Genomic DNA, 19,980 nt, shown 5'->3' with positions numbered 1-19,980 from the left:
CCCCCCCCCACCAAAAACAAAATTAGGACGTCAAATCCTGTTTTCTCTCATCCACTAACTGGATTGATGTGCATTCGTAGCTAGCCCTGAAAAGCATAAAGCGTCACACAGATGCAGGTGGTATTTATCTCCTCACCTACATTGGTACCCGGGGTCTATTCAATACAGCATCCTCTGTCCACCCTGCTGTCTCTTCACATTCCTTGAGGTCACTCAACAAACCAGTGCCCTTCACTTGCCTTCTCTGCGTCTTAAAGCTTATCTTAAATATTTAAATAAAAATAGAATCTCTCTTATCTCAGACTCTCCTTCCTTCCAGCATATACCTAACCACGCACTCCTCACTTAAAAGTACATTCCTTTTATATTCTAACCTATCATTTACATCGACTACACTCTTTGTTTTCTTCATTTATCTGTATTTTTAGGCCTAAATTATGGCTGCATATTCTTTATCTATGTAAAGAAGAAATTTTCCTATTTATCTTACAACCACAAAGAATGTTGCACTACCCCAAGTTGTTTTTTTTTTTAAGTTTTAGAAATTACTGATTATAAAAGAAGGGCCCAGGATGCACCTTGTTTTCTATTAGAATCAAGTTCTTTTTCCTCTGTGTTGTTTTCACCTTTTTTCTTCCAAGTATAGAAAACCCCAGAAATCCTTCTGAGGCTTTCTTAGGCTCATTCAGAGAGGGTTGTTTTTTTTTGTTTTTTTTTTTTTTACTGAAAAAATTATCAATAAACAGCTCTTGAGAACTGTTCTCAAAGCTAGAAGATGTATGAATTTCTTTTTTAATCTTGCAGGTTATTTTGGCTAGGAAGGCAGTATAAATAGATGTGTTTCAAACATTTTGATGAGTTTTTGTTCACTTTGTTAAAGAGAAGAAAATTATTTGAAATGTATTATATTGATGGTGACATATCTCTTCCCAAAGATGGGTGCAAGGATTCCCTAAGCAGAATGTTCATTTTGTTACCGAAGACACCATTTGCTACCCTAGTGGGAATTATGTAATATTTATTAATATTGAAACCAAGACAAAGACTGTACTCCAGTGTATTAATGGAATTGTGGGCGTCGTGGCAACTAACATTCCTTATGAAGTTGTGGCTTTTTCTGACCGGAAGCTAAAACCCAACATCTACATATACAACTTTCCTGGATTGACCAGAAGGACCAAATTAAAAGGTATCCTGGGGGAAGCGTCCTCTGTCCATAACTAAAGAATTTTTGTTATAATATAAGACCAAATATAGTTCTCATAAATGAAGGTAGTTTGTATTTTAAAGGTTTTTGTTTTAAATAGAAATCAAACTGAGCACTAAATTTTAAAGTGGGCTGAAACCCTGCTATTCAAAATGTGGTCTGATTGCCATCAATATTGGTGCTACCTAGGAATCCTTTTAAAATTGCAGAAACTGGTTCCCACCCAGACCTACCAAATCAGAACCTGCATTTTTAAAAAATTTTTTTAGCTGTAGATGGACACAATGCCTTTATTTTATTTATTTATGTCTATGTGGTGCTGAGGATCGAACTCAGGGCCTTGCACACACAAGGCAGGCGCTCTGCCACTGAGCCACAACCTCAGCCCCCCAGAACCTGCATTTTTAACAAGACTTCCCAGGTGAATCATATGAACATTAAACTTTGAGAAGCACTGGGCTAGAACACTGTCCTTTTTCAGAGCAATGATTTTTTTCTTTCCTGATGATTTATTGAAAATTCAGGTGAATTGATGTTTGTATAATTTATAAGGACAAGTCTCACCCATTAAATTGGGATAATGTTAAGGCTGTGGTAATGAAGAAATACACACACACACACACACACACACACACACACACTGTTCATCAGGGTTACCTACTTTTTGACCTACTCTTGACTTATTCATGGATACAGTTGACCAAATCTGAGCTGCTGTACATCTCCTGATCCTCCATGTAACAATTCTCGCATTTAATACACCATAGTCAGAAAGTTCATGCTGGCCTTAGTTCTGGAATCTTGTAGGTTGAATGAGTGTTTGGGTGACATCAGAAAATGGCACAATAACATTTATTTAAAATTAAAACATTTTATTTGTGGGTAAATATATCTGTGTTCTCAATAGATTAAGACAACTTTTTAAACATAATCCATTCACGTGTTAGGAACTGTCCATGTGGACTATAACCACTCTTCACCCTTAAAAATTCCCCAGCTTATTTATTTGTTCATAGCCCTCTGCAAGCAATCAGAAGTTAACTCAAGCTGGTGGCCAACGTACATACCAAAACATGAAACCCTAAAAGAATTCACGATGAAAGTATGAATAAATCATCAAGGATACCTATCATTACCACTGTTATTTAATGGTGTAATAGCCAATTCTGATGTCCTACCCAATTCAACAAACTATAAAAATGAAAAAAATATAAATATGGGAAAGCAGCTTATGGGTGATGCAATAGTCTGCTATAACCAATAAAAGAATTCTCAGTAAAATGGTTTCAAAATACATACCCATGTAAGTATAAGATTTAAATACTTAGGAGTAATCCAAAGACATAACAGTGAACTAGATGAAGAAACAATAATCACTAAAGTATTTAACTCCATAGAGACATATATTCCTGGCTGGAAAACTTGGTTATTATAAACAAATATTATTTCTAATATTTGTTACAGAAAATAACTCATAGGTTTATCTTATTTTAGAAACAAGGAATACTGAAATGATCCAAAGTCAATCTGGGAAAAAAGAAAAGAGCATAATTTGAAAGAGGATGGAGGCAAGACAAAAGGTCTTTGTAGCATCTTGGTGCTATCATAATTAGTAGTGTGCTTTTGGTACAGGGACCTCCAGGTCTGTAAAGGAGTTATGGGCAAAATTTAGAAAAGCTAAGCATATGGTGAAGGAAACTCTCACACAAAAAGGACATGAATTATTCAACAATGATGTTAAGAAAAAATATTTCCCACTTGAATCAAAGTATGAAATATGATATATCAAGAACTATGTAATGTTTTGAACAGCCAACAATAAAAAATTTAAAAAAAAAAGAAAAAATATTTGAACAAAAGTATCAAATGGGATACTCGTTTAACATATTTAACTCATTTCACGTATATGCTCATTTAACGTATATACTCATTTAACATATATGCTATACGTTAAAGCATGTATCCATTTGAAAAGAAAATGTGGTAGAACACAGAAATGATTCAAACACAATTAAAAATAAAAGATTCACATATTACAAATTTAAAGCTTTTTGAACATCAAAAATACCTTGCAAAATTAAAAGACAACATGCCAAGGAAAATACTTGGAACAAATATAATCAAATATTTTCAGAGAATTTATGAAACTATAAGTAAGTAAAAAGACAAACATCTCTGGAGAAAGATGGAAAAGGAACTTGCCTAGACAAAAGATTACAAATGACCAAAGACATCGAAAAATTCTCAATATTCACTTTAAAAAGTGTAAACTGAGGTGCTGTTTTTATGCCAATTGAGGTCACAATTTTTTAAAGATCATGATTGCTAGGCAGAGTACAGTGAAATTGGTGGCATTCTTTTTTGCCAAAAGTGGGAGTATTAGCTGATAGAGTCTTTCTGGGAAATATTTATTTATGCTGTCTACAAGAAAAAAAAGTTCAAGTTTAAGGAAATACAGTAATCAGAAATGTGGTCAAAGATTTGCGCAAAGGAGTTTCGAGTAGTGTCATTATAGCTAAAGATGGAAAATAACCCACATGCCCATATGGATATGGTTAAATAAGTTAAAACCTCCCATAAAGGGGTATTATCACAAGCACTAAGGATTACATTTTTATAGAAACATTAAGAAAATGATCAAATGCTCACATAATATGAACAAAAAAAACAATAGAACTCAACTGTATGTATAACCCAAATTCCATTGTAAATGGAGTATTTATTATATATAGTATTCAAGCCATGATTATAGCTACAAAAGCTACATTTAAAGAACATGTACTTTTAAAGTGAATAAATAGAGGAAAATACCAGAAAGAAATTTTCCAAATTTGGTGATAGAATCACAGAGAATATATTTTTCTCCCCTCCTCCCCCTTTTTTGTATTTTCTTCAAAAAATCATATTTTTAATTTAAAATGTATATACAATTAATAGTTTTCAATTATCAGGGGCAACTGTCTGTATAGCAATCATTCTATTAAGGCCTCATCCACAGAAAAATTTTTATTTTTGCATGGATGCTTCATTAGTATATATTGCTTTCTTTGTTAATTAGACTATGCTAAATAGATTCAATTAATGGTAAATTTACATTTTAGGATTATATTATGGTCAGGTAAAATGAGAAAGGCAAAAAAATTGGAAACGGGGCCATTGAAAATACATAGACTAAGTGATGAATATAAAGGCAGACCAGAGCACAGGTAAAACTTGTACCTGTAGACCCACCTGAGTAGAAAAAGCGAAGGAAATCACACCCCCAATCCTGGGAAGCAGAAACAGACACTACCCTTTCTCAGCATCCCCAGGGTGCACATTTTAAACACTGTTATTGCTGAGACTTTAATTTCATTAAGTCATTGAGGCTGGCCTTGAACTTGTGATCCTCCTGCCTCAGTTTCCCAAATTGCTGGGATTATAGGTGTGCACCACCACACCCAGCTCTTTTAAAGTAAAGTTGCATTTCTTTAACTTGATGTACAAATCAGAACAGCGCTTTTTGAAGTTCCAAGAATTGGAAAATATTAAGCTGAGGGGCTAAATATGGCCTCGAAATAGAACATGGAGATAAGCTAGAATTATTACCACCCCTCAAGGTAAAATTTGAATAACTGCTATTGATGGGATACTTCATGGCTCTTGGGTTATTTCAAGTCATGCTGGGACATTTATGGTGCAGTATCCTCCATTCTGCACCAAAGTGTAGAGACAGTGACTGCTGGTTTTAATTCATTCTAATATCTTTTAAAAATGAATCTTAACTCTACTCCTAGCTTTCTGTTCATAGTCTTAGAAGTCAGCCAGGGGATCTCTTACTCCAGTTGTTTAAATGCTTTAGAATGATGTAAATATCACTAGAAAAGAGAAACAGCTATAAGACCATAGTTAATCCCAACATGCCAACCAAATCCTTGTAATGGATTTTATATTTTAGGCAACATTCTTCTGGACTACACTTTACTTACCTTCAGTTACTGTGGCACCTACTTGGCTAGTTACTCCTCTCTTCCAGAATTTGAACTGGCCCTCTGGTAAGTTTCAGCATCCTGAAGAATTCCTTTCACTGGATTACATTTAAATCTTCTCTTGGATTTTATCAAAGGAAATATACATTAGAATCTGAAATAAGGAAAATGCAATAAATAAAAATCCTGATTGTAAGGTCTAATATAATTGTTACATTTAGGCATAAAATTAGGCAGAGCAAAAACTATAAAATAATTTAATGATTGATTTTCTCTTTTTATTAAGATGCTGCAATATTTCCTTTGTCAGGTAAAGAATATATATATATAATATGTATGTATAATTATATTCTTATAAATATGTATAATTATACACCTTTTCTTAACATATGATACTGCTGAGTTGTTAGCATGTTTTCAATGAATGCTGAATTTGAGATGGTCTCTGCATTACAGCTGCGTTTGAAGTAATTGTGGAGACATTAGAACAATTATTTGCTGACAGTAGAATGATATCCTGCCACCTTTATAACAGTTGCCTGTGGATTAGACACATCTTGATCCACGCTGGCTCAACTCCCATGGCCAACTTCACAGCTGCATTCACTCTTCTATCATGATATAAATCCATGCAGGGGGGAATTTGTTTTATTAAGGGAAAGTACAAAATGTTCTAGAAATGACTGAGGACACTGGTACTTACCAGCATTTCTTGTACAAAAATGTAAGAATCTAGATTCAGAGAGACATATGTATTTAGTTTATGTAGAGTTTTACAGAACAGTTGAGATATAATTAACATATAACAAACTGCTCATATATAAAGCATACAATTTAAGTATCAAATTACATACACACCTATGAAGCTGTCACCATAAGACAATAAATGTATCCATCACCCCGCAAAATTTCCCTGCACTGCTTGAGATCCTCCTTATTGCAATATATACACTTATCCCTGTCTCTGTCCTGTCTTTACCCCATTCCCAAGAAATTACTGATGTGTTTCTATCATTGTAGATTATTTGCTTATTCTAGAATCTCACAGAGAGTTAGATAGTGTATATTCTATTTTGTCTGCCGCCTTTCATGCAGCATAGTTGCTTTGAAATTCACCCCTGCTGCTGTGTATCCAAGGTTGTTCCTTTCTAGTGTGTGGTATGGGGATACCATAATTTGTTTATCTTTGTATTTGCTTGCTAAGGCTTTTGTCATAAAGTACTGCAAATTGAGTGACTTTACCAATAGAAATGTGTTATCTTACAATTTAGGACAGAAAGCACGTGGGGAGAGAAGACAAGGGCATAGGTTCTGATGGCTCCCAAAGCAGAAGACTACACTTACCTTTCATACTTGCAACCTGTGAATGCTAAAAATAGCACTGACCAGGAATGAACAGGTCATTTAAAACAACAGACTTGGGCCTGAATCCTGGCCCCATAAATAGCTAGCTGTGTGATTTTGGAGAAGCTGAGCTTCAATTTCTCCTCTACTAAATATTTTCCAAGAATTCACTCAGTATAAGTATGCACAATATCTATCAAGGTATTTATTTAAGTCAGAGAATAAGAAGTCATCATCTTTAGGCTAATTCTGGCCTGGAATATGTTTTGTTTGGGCCACAGAATATTTTATAAATTGGAAACTTTTAGAGAATACATTATCTGGCTTCTCTTGAACACAGGCAACTCTGGACCTATGGTCCCACAAGGCAGTAGTCTCATATGTGTTATTGTGTGTGGTTGCTCACTCTTCTAGAAGGTCACAGTGGCTTCTACAATCCCAACGGGGGCCATAAACTGCCCATAAGGCAAGGATAGCTCTCCTCTTGTTTTTTTAATTAAAGTTTTATTGGAACATAGCCATGCTTAATTGCTTATATATTGTCTATGTCTGCTTTTGTTCTATAACACCAGAGTTGTGTTCTTATAGGAATCATATATGAACTACAAAACTTGGAAATATTTACTCTCTGGTTCTTTATAGAAAGAGTTTGCTACCCCCTGACTTAGAAGTGTATATTCAAGACATTTCATTCCTTTGCACTAGTTTCCTGGCCCCTATGGGCAGCTGCATTTGCTCACTGGAATCCAGTAAATGTTTATCCCCTGATTTCTGCTGGGTATATAATGTCTCTTTTCTTAGGCATCTTATAGCATAGTTTGGGGAAGCCTGAGACTTCTGTAATGGGTGAGGCATTTTGATAGACAAGGTGGGGCAGAGACTTAAGGGCAGTCTCTCCCCCACACTCCCGTTCCCCTTTAATTTTTGCATATCTCAATATTCATGAAAATGTCTATTTAGGAGTCAGTGTTGGAGGAGAGAAACAAGAGGGCAGGGGTGAGGAGAGCAGAGGAGGACAGAGCAGCTGCTGAAGGGAGACCAGAGATGACTCTGTTGTGAGGAGATTCTTCTTGAGGCCAGGCACCAGCACAGATGCCCTAGGGCCCCATGAATGAAAGTAGGCAGAGCTGGGAGATGGACTTTTCTTTAAATTTCTGCTGTGGCACCACAGGTTCTGGAAGCTCTGGGAGCAGCCTTGTGGCACCTTAGGTTGTTGCATAGAATATGTGAGTGGGATTTAATCCTGTGATGGGGACTAAGAGCCTGAGGCTTCACCAAGAGGTTTTGCTGGGGCAAGAGGGAGCTGTAAGATGAACAGGGAGGAGGTGACAGCAGCTCACCAAAATAAATACATTACATTTTATTGGAACATGACCAGTCTTTGACCTTTATCTGACACTCCTTGGAATGGAACTTTGTTATCATAGTATCCTGATTGATAGCCCCATGTAATAAAGGCAGGCGTGACTTTATAAATTAAACTTGGGAACAGATATATGATGTTGCAATTGAACCCTGATTCAACCCCTGGAAGGAACTATGTCCAAGGAGAATTTCACCTTTACATTCTAATGTTTAAAGAGAAAACAGTGGATTCATGTATTATTTCTATAATTAAAAATGAGAATTTGAAAAAATACATTTCAAAATAAGAAAAGAATGACTTCATGCTATAGTCACAGGCTGGGGATGTCTGGGATATCTGGGATCCATCAGCAAAGGGCATTAGGCGGATCCACTGCTATGCTCATCACCAGTTTCATCAGAGAATGAGATTTCAAATGGATCAACCCATTTAATCCCCACAAAAATCCACGGGACATCCACACTGGTTAGGCCTCACTTTAAAGAAAGCAAGCTTCAGAGAGGTTAGACATTAAAACAGAATTTTCAAACAGTTGGTGAGCGTGCAGAGAAGTTTTATATTTTTCCCTAATAATGGAACCAGCAGGAAGACAAAAGAAGCTGTTCCTGTCACAGTCCCTTTAGGTTGGATGGCTTATAAACAACAGACATTTATTTCTCCCAATTTTAGAGAATGGAAAGTCTGAGATCAACACACTGGCAGCTTTTGTGTCTGGTGAGAGCCTAATTCCTGATTCGTAGATGGTGCCTTCTCCCTGTGTCCTCTCATGGTGGAAGGAATGAGCTAACTTTCTGTAATCTCTTTTATAAGGGTAACAATTGCTGGGCACACTAGCACAGGCCTGTAATCCCAGTGGCTCAGGAGGCTAAGGCAGGAGGATGGAGAGTTCAAAGCCATTCTCAGCAACTTGGTGAGGCCCTAAGCAACTTGGTGAGACCCTGTCTCAAAAAAGAAAAAGGGTTGGGAATGTGTGTTAAGTGCCCCTGGGTTCAATCCCCAGTACAAACAAAAAGAAGGTGGGGTAACAATCCCCTTCATGAAGGCTCTGTCTTTATGACCTAACTCTTCCCCTGAACCATCCCCTATCCACCCCCAACCAGAGTTAGCAAAAAGAATGACTCAAGAAAATTTCTAGGTTGCATGCAAGAATGGTTAACTTTCCAGAGGTCTCTATAACTGTAGCAACTTTAAACTGAATTAATCTATCAGGCAATATAGTCACAGCATTATATCTGTTCCAGAGTTAAACTCTAACTTATAAAATCATACCTGCCTTTATCACATGGGGGCTGTCAATCAGGATACTATGACAATAAAGTTCCATTCCTAGGAGTGTCAGATAATGGTGAAAGCAAGGCACAAAGTCTGTTTTATGCTCCTGTTATGTTGTAAAATGCTTTCTGGCATAATATGGGAAACTGAACCAATGCAATCTTTTCTTTCTCCAGTTCGAATTTTTTATGAGCCACTAGCTTAAATTTAAACAGCTGGTGAATTGCTGAGTGGGGTTAAAACCTGAAGGGGTCTGAACATTTTCATAGCTCCCCATGGGAGCACGGAGAAGGGGCCTCTCATCTGAGGATGGAATGGGTGGTCAGGGAAGGCTTCCTGGGGAAGGGAGATGATGTTCAGGTCAATACCTGTCTTAGTTTGCTAGACTCATCATAGCAAAGTACCACAAAAAAGAACAGAAATCCATTGTCTCAAGTTGAGAGACCAGAATTCCTAGATCAGAGTGTTGATTCCCTCTGAGGGCTGTGAGAGAACCTGTTCCATGCCTCTCACCAACTTCTGCTGGTTTTGGCCATCTTTGGTGTCACCCAGATCTCTTCTTCTCACATGGCATTCTCTCTCTCTCTCTCTCTCTCTCTCTCTCTCTCTCTCTCTCTGTGTGTGTGTGTGTGTGTGTGTGCATCTGTTTCTTAATGTCCCCTTTTTATAAAGACACCAGTCCTTGTATTAGGGCCTACACTAATGGCCTCAGTTTAGCTGGATTAACTCTGTAAAGACCCTGTTTCTAAATAAGATCACATTCTGAGGATACTGGGATCAGGACAGCAGCATATGAATGGGGGGTACAATTCAACTTAAAGCAACACCTAAATGTTGAGTAGGAATCAACCTTGAGTGGTGGGAAGGAAGAGGATTTCAAGCAGAAGGTTCTAATTAAGAGGGCATAATAAGGGAAATGAGATTAGACATGAAAGAGGCAAGTCTGGAGGGGTGGTCTGCAGCCAGCTCAGGAGCAGCCTTATAAATAGGTGATCATAGTTGGTCATGCAAACAAGACACTTTTGAGACTGAAAGGGTATGTTATCAATAATTAATATAGAGAACAGACACAAACTGGGTTATCCTGGGCATTCTGGGAAAGGGACTCACCTTACATATAAGCCATGCCAACGGGCACATCCTTTATCCTTAAGGCAATGGGAAGCTGTTATGAGGTTTTAAGCAGGGATGCAACATAAGCATATCTGCATTTAAGAAGACTGCTTCCAGCCGTATTTTGGAAGGTATATTGCAGGCAACAAAGCATAAACATCAGTTTGGAGGCCTGCTGGTCCAGGGCAGAGATGAACATGGCGTGAGTGAGGAAGGGAGCAGTGGGGATGTTTGGGGGGTGTTTAGGAGTAGCATCATAAGACCTGGTGACCTACTGAATATTGGGTGTGGTGCTGAGGGGGAGGAATGGGTTGAGGGCTAAACCTAGAATTGTGACTTGGGCAATATGGAGACATTACTCAGAAAGATATAGAGGGCCTAGGAAGAGACAAGTTGAAAGAGGCAGGAGGGGAAGAAGAGTTGAGGGGGCAGGCAGAATTGAAGGTGCATGAGGTATAAATGGAGATGTCCATTGGGTAGATATCAGTCAAGGTTGGGGCTGATTTGCTGAAACAGAAACACAAATCACCAACAGAAGTTTCTCTCCCATGCAGTTGTCTGGATTTGAGCTGCCCTTGGATAGTATTGGTAACTCCTCAGTGCTGGTGGCCAATCTCCTACTATCTTATTGCTCTGTCATTCCTAAGGTGTTGCCACCATCTCCAGTCTAAAATGGGGTGCTACTCATATATTTTGAGAAGCTAGAGAGAAGAGGAAAAGATGAGAGGGAGGGCACAGACTTTCTGTTGCACATACCACTGCCACCTAATCCCATTGGCAGCTTAGCCATAGCCAAAAGGGATGTTGGGAAATATGGTCCTCACTGTGAGAAACCATGTGCCTAGCTAAAATCCAGGGGTTCTGTTACTTAGAGGAAGAAATGGCTAACAGATATTGGAGGACACACATGTTTATGCAACGAAATATCCAGGACTAAAGTTCAGCAGGGAAGGCTAGAGATCATTTTGGGTATTGTTGAAGCAAATTGATCATTCAAATGTCACAAGTAGAGTACTAAAGAGAAACTAGAGGAACACCCATCGAAGGGACTAAACAGGGAAGAGGAACCCCTGAGGAGATTCATAAGGAGCAGACATAGAAGGAAGAGGAACACTAGTTGGGAAGGGTCCTAGAATTTGCCGCCTCCTGGGTTCTACAGAAAGCATAGCTGAAGCAAAACCCACAAGCCTGTTCTTTGATAGGAATCACAACCCAGGGGGATGGTAGGAAAGGAGGAGAGCAAATATGAGAATTACTTTGCAGCCATCACTGGGTACCATGTGCAATTGATTGTGCTACTGAAAGTGGCCTTCAGAGATGCTTTATGAACTACTATAAATACAGACTGTCCCCAGGCAATGAAAATGACTGAAGAAGGGAAGAAAAAGAGACAAGAATTTATCTGCTGACTCCTGTACCCAGTTGATCAAAGCTTCACAACACAGCATGTTGATTCCTCTGCACTTTCAGTTTTCTTGCAACCTCTTACATCTCGTGCCCAGGTGTGCTGGCTGGGTAACATGAAGCTAATCAAAGCAGAATTGTCCACAGAATTGGAAAATCACTGGGTCAATTTAACAAAACCAGAGAGGTAGTCAAGCACAGCTGAGCCAAAGAGAATATGAAGTGCCCCGTATGAGGAATGTGAGAATCCACAAGGTAGCTGCAAGCAATGTCAAATTCTGCAGAGGTAGAGTTGAACAAAGGTGTGCCCATAGGATTTGGGATGAAGGTAGACATCTGTGTAGACATCTCGAGCAGCGTCCAGGGAATGGTGGTGGGGGGAAACATACATCCTGGGATATGAGAGAGAGGGGCTAAGGGAGCAAGTTTAGCACAAATCACTTAAGAAGTTAGGCATGGATGCCTGGGATTGAAGGAAGCCTTTTTAAATGATGGTGCAACTGAGCACCTACATGTTGAGAGGAAGGAGTGGCTGGGGGCAGGGAGAGGCTGAAGATGCAGGAGAGAAGGAGTCATAGATAAATGAATGTTCTGAAGAATTCAAGACCTGTAGGATTCAGCACAGGTGGTGAAATTGGCCTTTGGTAGGAGGCAAGACACATCCTCCACTATAACAGGAGAGAAGATATAACCCTAATGGGTGTGGAAATTGACAGCAGGTATTGGTGTGTGTGTGGGGGGAATTCTCAGGTAATGATCTCTGTTTTCTTTGTGGGAATCAAGACCACTTACTAAAACTGAGAAGAAGAGTTAGGGGCTCTAGGAGAGAGAGTATTCAAAATGCTTGCATGGGCAAGAGACCCAACCAGAGAAACAGCAGGATTGGAGTTTGTACCAAGGGTCCAGTGGGAGTGGTAATCACAAGTTCATGGTAATCACAAGTTCATGGTATCACTGACTGGCACAGCCCTGTGACCTTTGTTCCTATGTCCCCAGCTGTCCATGCATTGGTTGTATGCACCCAGGGTTGACAGGCACTGCCCGGTATCTGAGGCAGAAAGTCAAAGAATCAAGGGAACCAAAGACTGTAGCAAGAGAGTAGTTGATGTGGTGGTCGTGGAAGACAGTGAGAGCAGGACAGAGCTGATTGACAAATTTAGGAACTACTAGTTCCTGTTTCCTGATGAATCAATTTTAAAATGCTACAGTTTTGATTTTAAAATCTCAGTAAATGATCAATTAACATTGGTAAGTATGGTACACCCAAATCCATATGGGGTATTCATTCACAGTGCTTAGAGAGTTTGACACCACATTTATTTTGCAGCAAATGTGATGATATATTCCATTTTCTAGATTTGGCTGAGTTACATGCAAACTGAATAAACAGAATAAAATATGCTTGCTGTAGCATAAGACAGTATGACATTTTAAAAATAGTTATTTTGTTTCTTAAAGGGATTCAGCATAATGATAAGCATACTTACAAATTTTATATCAATGTCATAATATAACACATATATAAATATGATTATATTTTAGTTATATAAATTATATTATAAATTATGTCCCAATTTATGTATTTTATGTATTAAAATAATTAGATACATATTCTGAAAGCATGATTTAAACTAACTTTTCCTCAAATGTTATTTTCCTCTAAGGAACTGGGAATCTAATGTCATCTTGTGCAAGAAATCCCAGCCTGGTCTGGATGTGAGCCAGCTGTCTTTTAATCCCATGAACTGGCGCCAGCTCTGCTTATCAAGTCCAAGTACAGTGAATGTGTGGACCATCGAAAGAAGTAACCAGGAGCATTATATCAAAGCAAGGTAGGAGGCATTGTTACCACACAACCACCAAGTGGTGGTTTTTGTTTACATACATGTAATATGGCTGGGTCAACTGGATAAATCAAGTGGCTTTAAATACACATACATACACACATGCACATGCTCATGCATGTACATGCACACGGAGCTTAAGTTATAACATCTTTCAACATATATCATTACCTTAGAGTGGTTATTTGCAGTTCAAAAGATTCTCTTTTTCATTTCCCAATGAGTTTCTTTTAAGTATTGAGTCCTTTGAGAGCTTTTTCCAACATGGTTTAATTTAGCAAATTTTGATTTGTACCTCCTATTTTGAAATACTATGATTGTACACAAAGGACATTCATGATGCTCTAGTAAAACATCAAAAGTAAGAAACTGTTAGAGGAAATATACAGATTACAATCTACATTCAGCCATATTACCCACAAAGAAGTGGTTACATATAATGGAGTCACTATATGTTTAAAAGAAATGGATCAGGGCTGAGGTTGTGGCTCAGTGATAGAACACTTGCCTAGCATGCATGAGGCACTGGGTTCAATCCTCAGCACCATATTTTTTAAAAAGTAAATAAAGTTAAAAAAATAGGTCAAAGAAAAATTCTGGAACAAATTGTTGACAATGGCAATAGTTGATGATAATGGATGCCTCTGTCATAAAAAAAAAAAGTCAAAGACTAAATGTGCCACTGAACTGACCACTTCCATCCTACTCCAAGAAGTCAAAAAAAACCAAGAGATATTTAACAGATGTAACCTTAAAATTGCAATTTTTGAAAAATTGCCTTAAGTGATGAGTACATCTACCCCCTCACATCCCCCTGCAGAAGTTTTCAAGCTGGAGAGCTCTAAGCAAGGCCCTTCTTTCTGCTCCCTACTCTGCATGTCCTAAGCCAAATCTACCTCTAGGCAGAGTCAACACACTGCTTCTCTTAACAAAGTAGGTGACGTCTCTATCAGGGCAGTCACTAATTTATCACACCTCTGTCTCCCTTTGCTTCCCTGGAATACACTACTCTAGTTGTGAATGTTAACTTGTATGATTTTTTGATAAGCAGATAAAGTGGGGATTGTCCTGATTCAGGTAGCAAGTGGGATTCTTAAAGCCTTACATTTAAGTACTAGGTACTTTATTTCTCAAAATAATTTTTCATTTATAACATATAATCAAGAAAATTTTAAATTTAGTGTATGAGGCCACAAATTCTCCAAACCCACTTTTATAACCATACTATGGATTAAAAGCTGACATATGATAAATTTAAAAATTAATTCTTAATATGAGAGGTTGCAACAGTAGCTGAATGCAGACTACACATGTTTATTTTAGCCCACAGTGTTTTTTATTTGTATTAGTTGCTAATGTTACATTTGAGACATTTCTCATAAACATTCAGGTTATGATATTGTCTTAAAAGTTCGGAATAAAATTTCACACAGGTCAACAAGCCTCTTGGCTGGAACTAAGTGATACCTGCCACCTTTACAAGGAATATTTTCCTATTGGTTATAGTCCCTCCCCTGCCAAGTCACACACTCACCTGCCTGACCCGTTAGCATTAAAATTTACAATTCTTGCTTTAGATTATTAGCTTTGGAGCATTTTGATAATCCCTAGGTTCATAATTTATAACTGGGCATAACTTGTCCTTTATGACATATTATTTATTTTAAGATATACCATTTGGCTTTTATCTTCTTGTGTGGTTTTAGGTATAAAAACTTCTGACTTCTGGCAGTCCACTTCCTCTCTGGCTTTTCCCTCTTCTCTCTTACTTTGGCTGTTCATCACACTCTCTCTTGGCTCTCTCATGTGCTGTCAATGAAAATGATGCCAGCATCTGCATCTCCTGACCCTGGATCTACTTGCCAACTTCCACCCAGCATCTCTACCTGGTTGCCTTCCCTGATCCTCATTAGTATGTCCAAAACCAAAACCACACCTGGGCTCCCTCCTCTGCCACCACCCTCCCAGTCATCCAGACTAGACACTGATAAACAGTGGTTGCATCAAAGATTAGTTTCTGTTAATCTGATAGTTCTGATGTTTCTTTTTTTGTACAGGTCGGTAAAACTGCCTCTAGAAGATGGCACATTTGTTAATGAAACAGATGTGCTTTTCCCCCACTCACTGCCCAAGGATCTCATCTACGGACCTGTGCTGCCACTGTCAGCCATTGCTGGGCTAGTAGGTGAAGAGGCAGAAACTTTCCGGGTAATGACCTTGTTTGCCCAACAGTTGAATGGCTCAGTGGATTGTCTAACTGTGGCATGAGGCATGTAGGATAGCTGGGATCCTCCTGGGTTCTAATACAGATTAGCCACAGAGAGTGCTAGAGACAAAGACTGGAGTTTCTAATCTGGATGACTGGGAGGGTGGTGGCAGAGCAGGGAGCCCAGGTGTGGTTTTGGTTTTGAACATAGTAATGAGGATCAGGGAAGGCAACCAGGTAGAGATGCTGGGTGGAAGTTGGCAAGTTGTTCCAGGGTCAGGAGATGCAGATGGTGGCATCATTTTCATAGACAGCACATGAGAGAGCCAAGAGGGAGTGTGATGAACAAAGTAAGAGGAAGAGGAAAAAGCCAGAGAGGAGGTGGACTGCCAGAAGTCAGGAGGAGAAAGAGGAGTCTGAGAAGGCCTGATCCCAGAAGTAAAAGCAAATCCAGGAGAGAGGAACATAGAAAAGAGTGGAGAAAACTTTCCAAAGGGAGAGTTTGTGAAAGGCTGCACACTGGTTCATTCCATCAAGTCCTTCTAAGTAGTGACAATGCTGTTGTAGGCAATGAGGATCACATGGTGACCAGCCAGGCATAATCCTCAGATGGTTGATGTCCTTGTCAGGAGAGACAGCATTAACAACTCAAGAGCAAAGACAGACATAAAATCCTTGCAAAATGTGATGACTGTGGTAACAGGATAAGTGGGGATGGAGCGGCAAGAAAGGGATTCCCATATGCTGGTTGAGAAAGGCCTTTGGGAAGATTTTTACACCAAGACTTGAAGTGTTACAAGCAGAGTTAGTGTATTGGGTAGAGGGAACTGCATGTGCAATGGCCCTAGGAGAGAAGAGGATTTGGCATGTTTGAGGAACTGACAAAAGACCTGTATGATGAGAGCATCAATGAGGACAAAGTGATAAATGAGATGTGTGGTGACGCTCAAGAGGGAGACAGGGCACAGTCAAAAGTGGTGCAAGACCTTTGGGGTGCAGGTAAGGAGCTTCACTCTTGGGATCCTTGTGTTATACTGATGCTTGTTTTAAACTGTAAGCGGAGGATAAAAGTGGTAGAAGTTTCCAAATGTTTTTGACCACTGCAGAAAATTGAGCTCTAAATATTAAAAATAGCTCAGTGTGAGAATTGTAAAATCTCTCTGACAAGTAAGAAAAAAGAATCAAACCCTTGGTTTCCTCGAATGAATGACAACGATTGGTTTTTTAAAATTAGGTCAATTAGAAAATTGATCCAAGATATAATGACAAATTCCTTTGTTTAGATTGTCTTCACCTTGAAAATATCACTACACTCAGCCACAGGAGGGCAACAAAGGAAAAATAAATCGAGGAACCTCCATGGTTACAGGTTGTGTTTAGTATTTGGTGCCTAGTACCCGCAAATTCCAACTATCTCAAATGTTTTCTTTTTTCCTGCAGTGAATTTCTACAGGAGCCCTCATCTTTCACATTTTGCACCAATATGATAAATCCTACATAAACATTTAAAATCCAGGCAATTGTTCTTGTTATTGGAAAATGCTATGAAACACCTCCTTTAATTATTTTATGTGGAATTACTATTGCTAAAAATGTTCATAATAAATAGACATATTTATTTCCTAGGATTTTTGCACCCAGTGCATTTTAAACTTCTTCTGAAAGCAACAAGTTAAAGTTATAGTTTGACATCTCTTAGTCATACAGAGAATACCTTGCATTTGAGTTAGGAATTAATTTTCCCAGTAGTTTAGTTTTTTATTTTATAGTTAAATAAGTGAGGAAAATGGCTAAAAATTAATGGTTGTGCAGCAAGCAAAAAATAGATCTCAAGTGTCTTGATTTCATTCCTTCCTTTGAACGTCATTTCTTGTGACCTGAGTGCTAGTCACAGAGAAATTAATAATGACTTAATCTATATAACAATCTTAAAACTTACAAGCTGTGGACTTTTATAATATTACAAAAATTAAATAATCCCATTATCTTTCTAGTCGTTAATGCTAGAAGTACACATTATAGGCCTTGAAATAGTCCCAAGTCACATTACATAACTTATTTAGGGCATTAAAAACATATCCCATTGTAGTGTGGGGAAATCTGAGGCAGAAAATTGATCCAAGATATAATGAATTTAATGTCAAGGATCCAGTTTCCTTTTTCCATCTACCCACCCCCACCCCAAGGGTTTTTTTTTTTTTCTTTTTTCAGAAGTTGATCAATATAAATCTTTTTCTTATAACTTAAGTATTAAAACATATTTTGGAAAAATACATTTTCTTTTTTTTTTAGTTGTAGATGAACACAATATCTTTATTTACTTATGTTTATGTGGTGCTGAGAATCAAACTCAGGGCCTCACACATTCGAGGCAAGCTCTATACCACAGTCCTAGAAAAATACATTTTCTAAAGCAGCATTAAGTTGGACTCCAACTTTTTATATTTAGTCTTCAAGTGATGAAAAAGGAGGTTATGTTATTAATAAATATTTTTAAGCATAATTGGTAGCTTTCCTTTTAAAACTTTCATAACTTTCAGAATTGAAAATTATTACATCTGCTCACATAATCCATATAATATCACATTTATTTTAAGTGACAACAAATAGACTTATTAATGGAAAAGTAGTAAGACAAGTTCAGATTTATCTTAAGAAAGTAAATCCACATATAATACTAGTTTAATATACAAAGATTAGACAATTTCCATTTTAATCTTCATATTCTGCTTCATATGACAGATTCATTGGCTTTGGGAGAACCAGATTGGTGGTGGGTGTTTTGTTGTTGTTTTAAATATTTTTTTTTATTCTTTTAAATATTATTAAATTAAAATGGAAGTATACAGGGCTGGGATTGTCGCTCAGTGGCCGAGTGCTTGCCTCACACATAGGAGGCACTGTGTTTGATCTTCAACCCACATAAAAATAAATAAATAAGTAAATGTATTGTGTTCATCTACAACTAAAAAAATATTTTTAAAAAATGGAAGTATACACCTCAGGTGTTCAACTCTTGGGGTCCTCCGTGTTATCCTCTGTGTTATTCAATTACTCAGTGTTTTAGTCAGCTTTTTGGCTGCTTGTTTTAAAGATTTTAAGCCACTCCCTTGCCAAATAAGTTCTGTTTTAAGGTTTATAATCTAAGGTTAGATGTCATCCAACCAACTTAAAAATACTTTAAATAATGGTGACTCAGTGAATGACTGTTTTCCCCTATGAGTCAAATCTCAGTCAGATACCACAGAAAAGTCATTGATTGGCAGCAGTTGAATTCTTTTGGATGGCTTTTTTTTTTTTTAATTCATTGGGGACCACATGATTACTTCAGCATTTATCTTCTAACTATCCAAGGCTAAGAGGCCATTAATAGTCCAATCATATCATTAAAGTCACTATCCTTTTTTAAAAATTGCCATGATGAGTCTTGCCATGTCTGGCTGCTGCCTTAGACATATTTCAAGGCATCTCGAATGATGATTTCTCTTGAACCCCAACCTCGCACTCACCAAGAAGAATCCATTGCTTTCAGTGACGCTTCTTAAACACCTCTTTACCATAACCTACCATGTCTTCTCATTCTGCTATTTGTCAACACTGCTTGTTCCATCAACAGGTGATTTTCCTCAGGACCTGGCTCGATGCCTGATGTATAACCAGTACCCAGTAAATATTTATTGAAATATCAATCTTGCTACAAATTTGTACCCCTCAGGAATCTTCTAGAAATAGTGACTTTGACAGAGCCACACTTGCCACTACCTTGTGAGGAGCATAATACTAAAGTGTTATCACCTAAGACAGGGATAAACAAACTCAGGTTTCTTTTTACATCCCAAGCTTAAGAATGTTTTTTGCATTTTTCCCATATTTTATTGGTGCATTATAGTTGTACATTTTGATCTGTTTTACATGTTGGTTTGACTTTTGCATTTTTTAAAGACTAAGAGAAATAAAAAGAAGATACAGACACATACCTATGTGGTCCACAAAGCCTAAAGTATTCACTGCTTACCAGTAAACATTTGGTTAGAACTTTGGTCCACTTTATTTTCAGTCCCCAAAGTAAGCTTTTCTTCTAGGTATAACCCATAGATTTTGTGTATTTCCCTTTCCAGGAAATTAAATCACACAGGATGTCTCATGAACTAAATTTGAAAGGCCCTAGGTTCTTGTGTCCACTAAGAAGGGCCACAGAATCAGAACAAGCTCCTCACATTCTCCATGAACTGCAAGGCTGCTCCAAAGCAGCCTTT

The 19,980-nt window shown here is 38.0% G+C and overlaps 1 protein-coding gene across 5 annotated transcripts in view; it reads left to right on the top strand.

Annotated features, from left to right (window-relative positions):
* Cfap43 (cilia and flagella associated protein 43) overlaps positions 1-19,980 on the top strand; it is an 88,695-nt gene that overhangs the window by 749 nt on the left and 67,966 nt on the right. For all 5 annotated transcript variants that reach the window (XM_015494760.2, XM_048807286.1, XM_048807284.1 and 2 more), the window contains exons 2-5: positions 936-1,189; positions 5,145-5,241; positions 13,339-13,506; positions 15,576-15,726. In XM_015494760.2, coding sequence (XP_015350246.1) covers positions 936-1,189; positions 5,145-5,241; positions 13,339-13,506; positions 15,576-15,726 — 670 coding nt within the window. The remainder of the gene's footprint in view (positions 1-935; positions 1,190-5,144; positions 5,242-13,338; positions 13,507-15,575; positions 15,727-19,980) is intronic.

This window comes from Marmota marmota, unplaced genomic scaffold, assembly GCF_001458135.2.
Source record: "Marmota marmota marmota unplaced genomic scaffold, marMar, whole genome shotgun sequence".
NCBI classification, from domain to species: Eukaryota; Metazoa; Chordata; class Mammalia; order Rodentia; family Sciuridae; genus Marmota; species Marmota marmota.
This window is presented reverse-complemented; position numbering and strand designations above follow the sequence as displayed.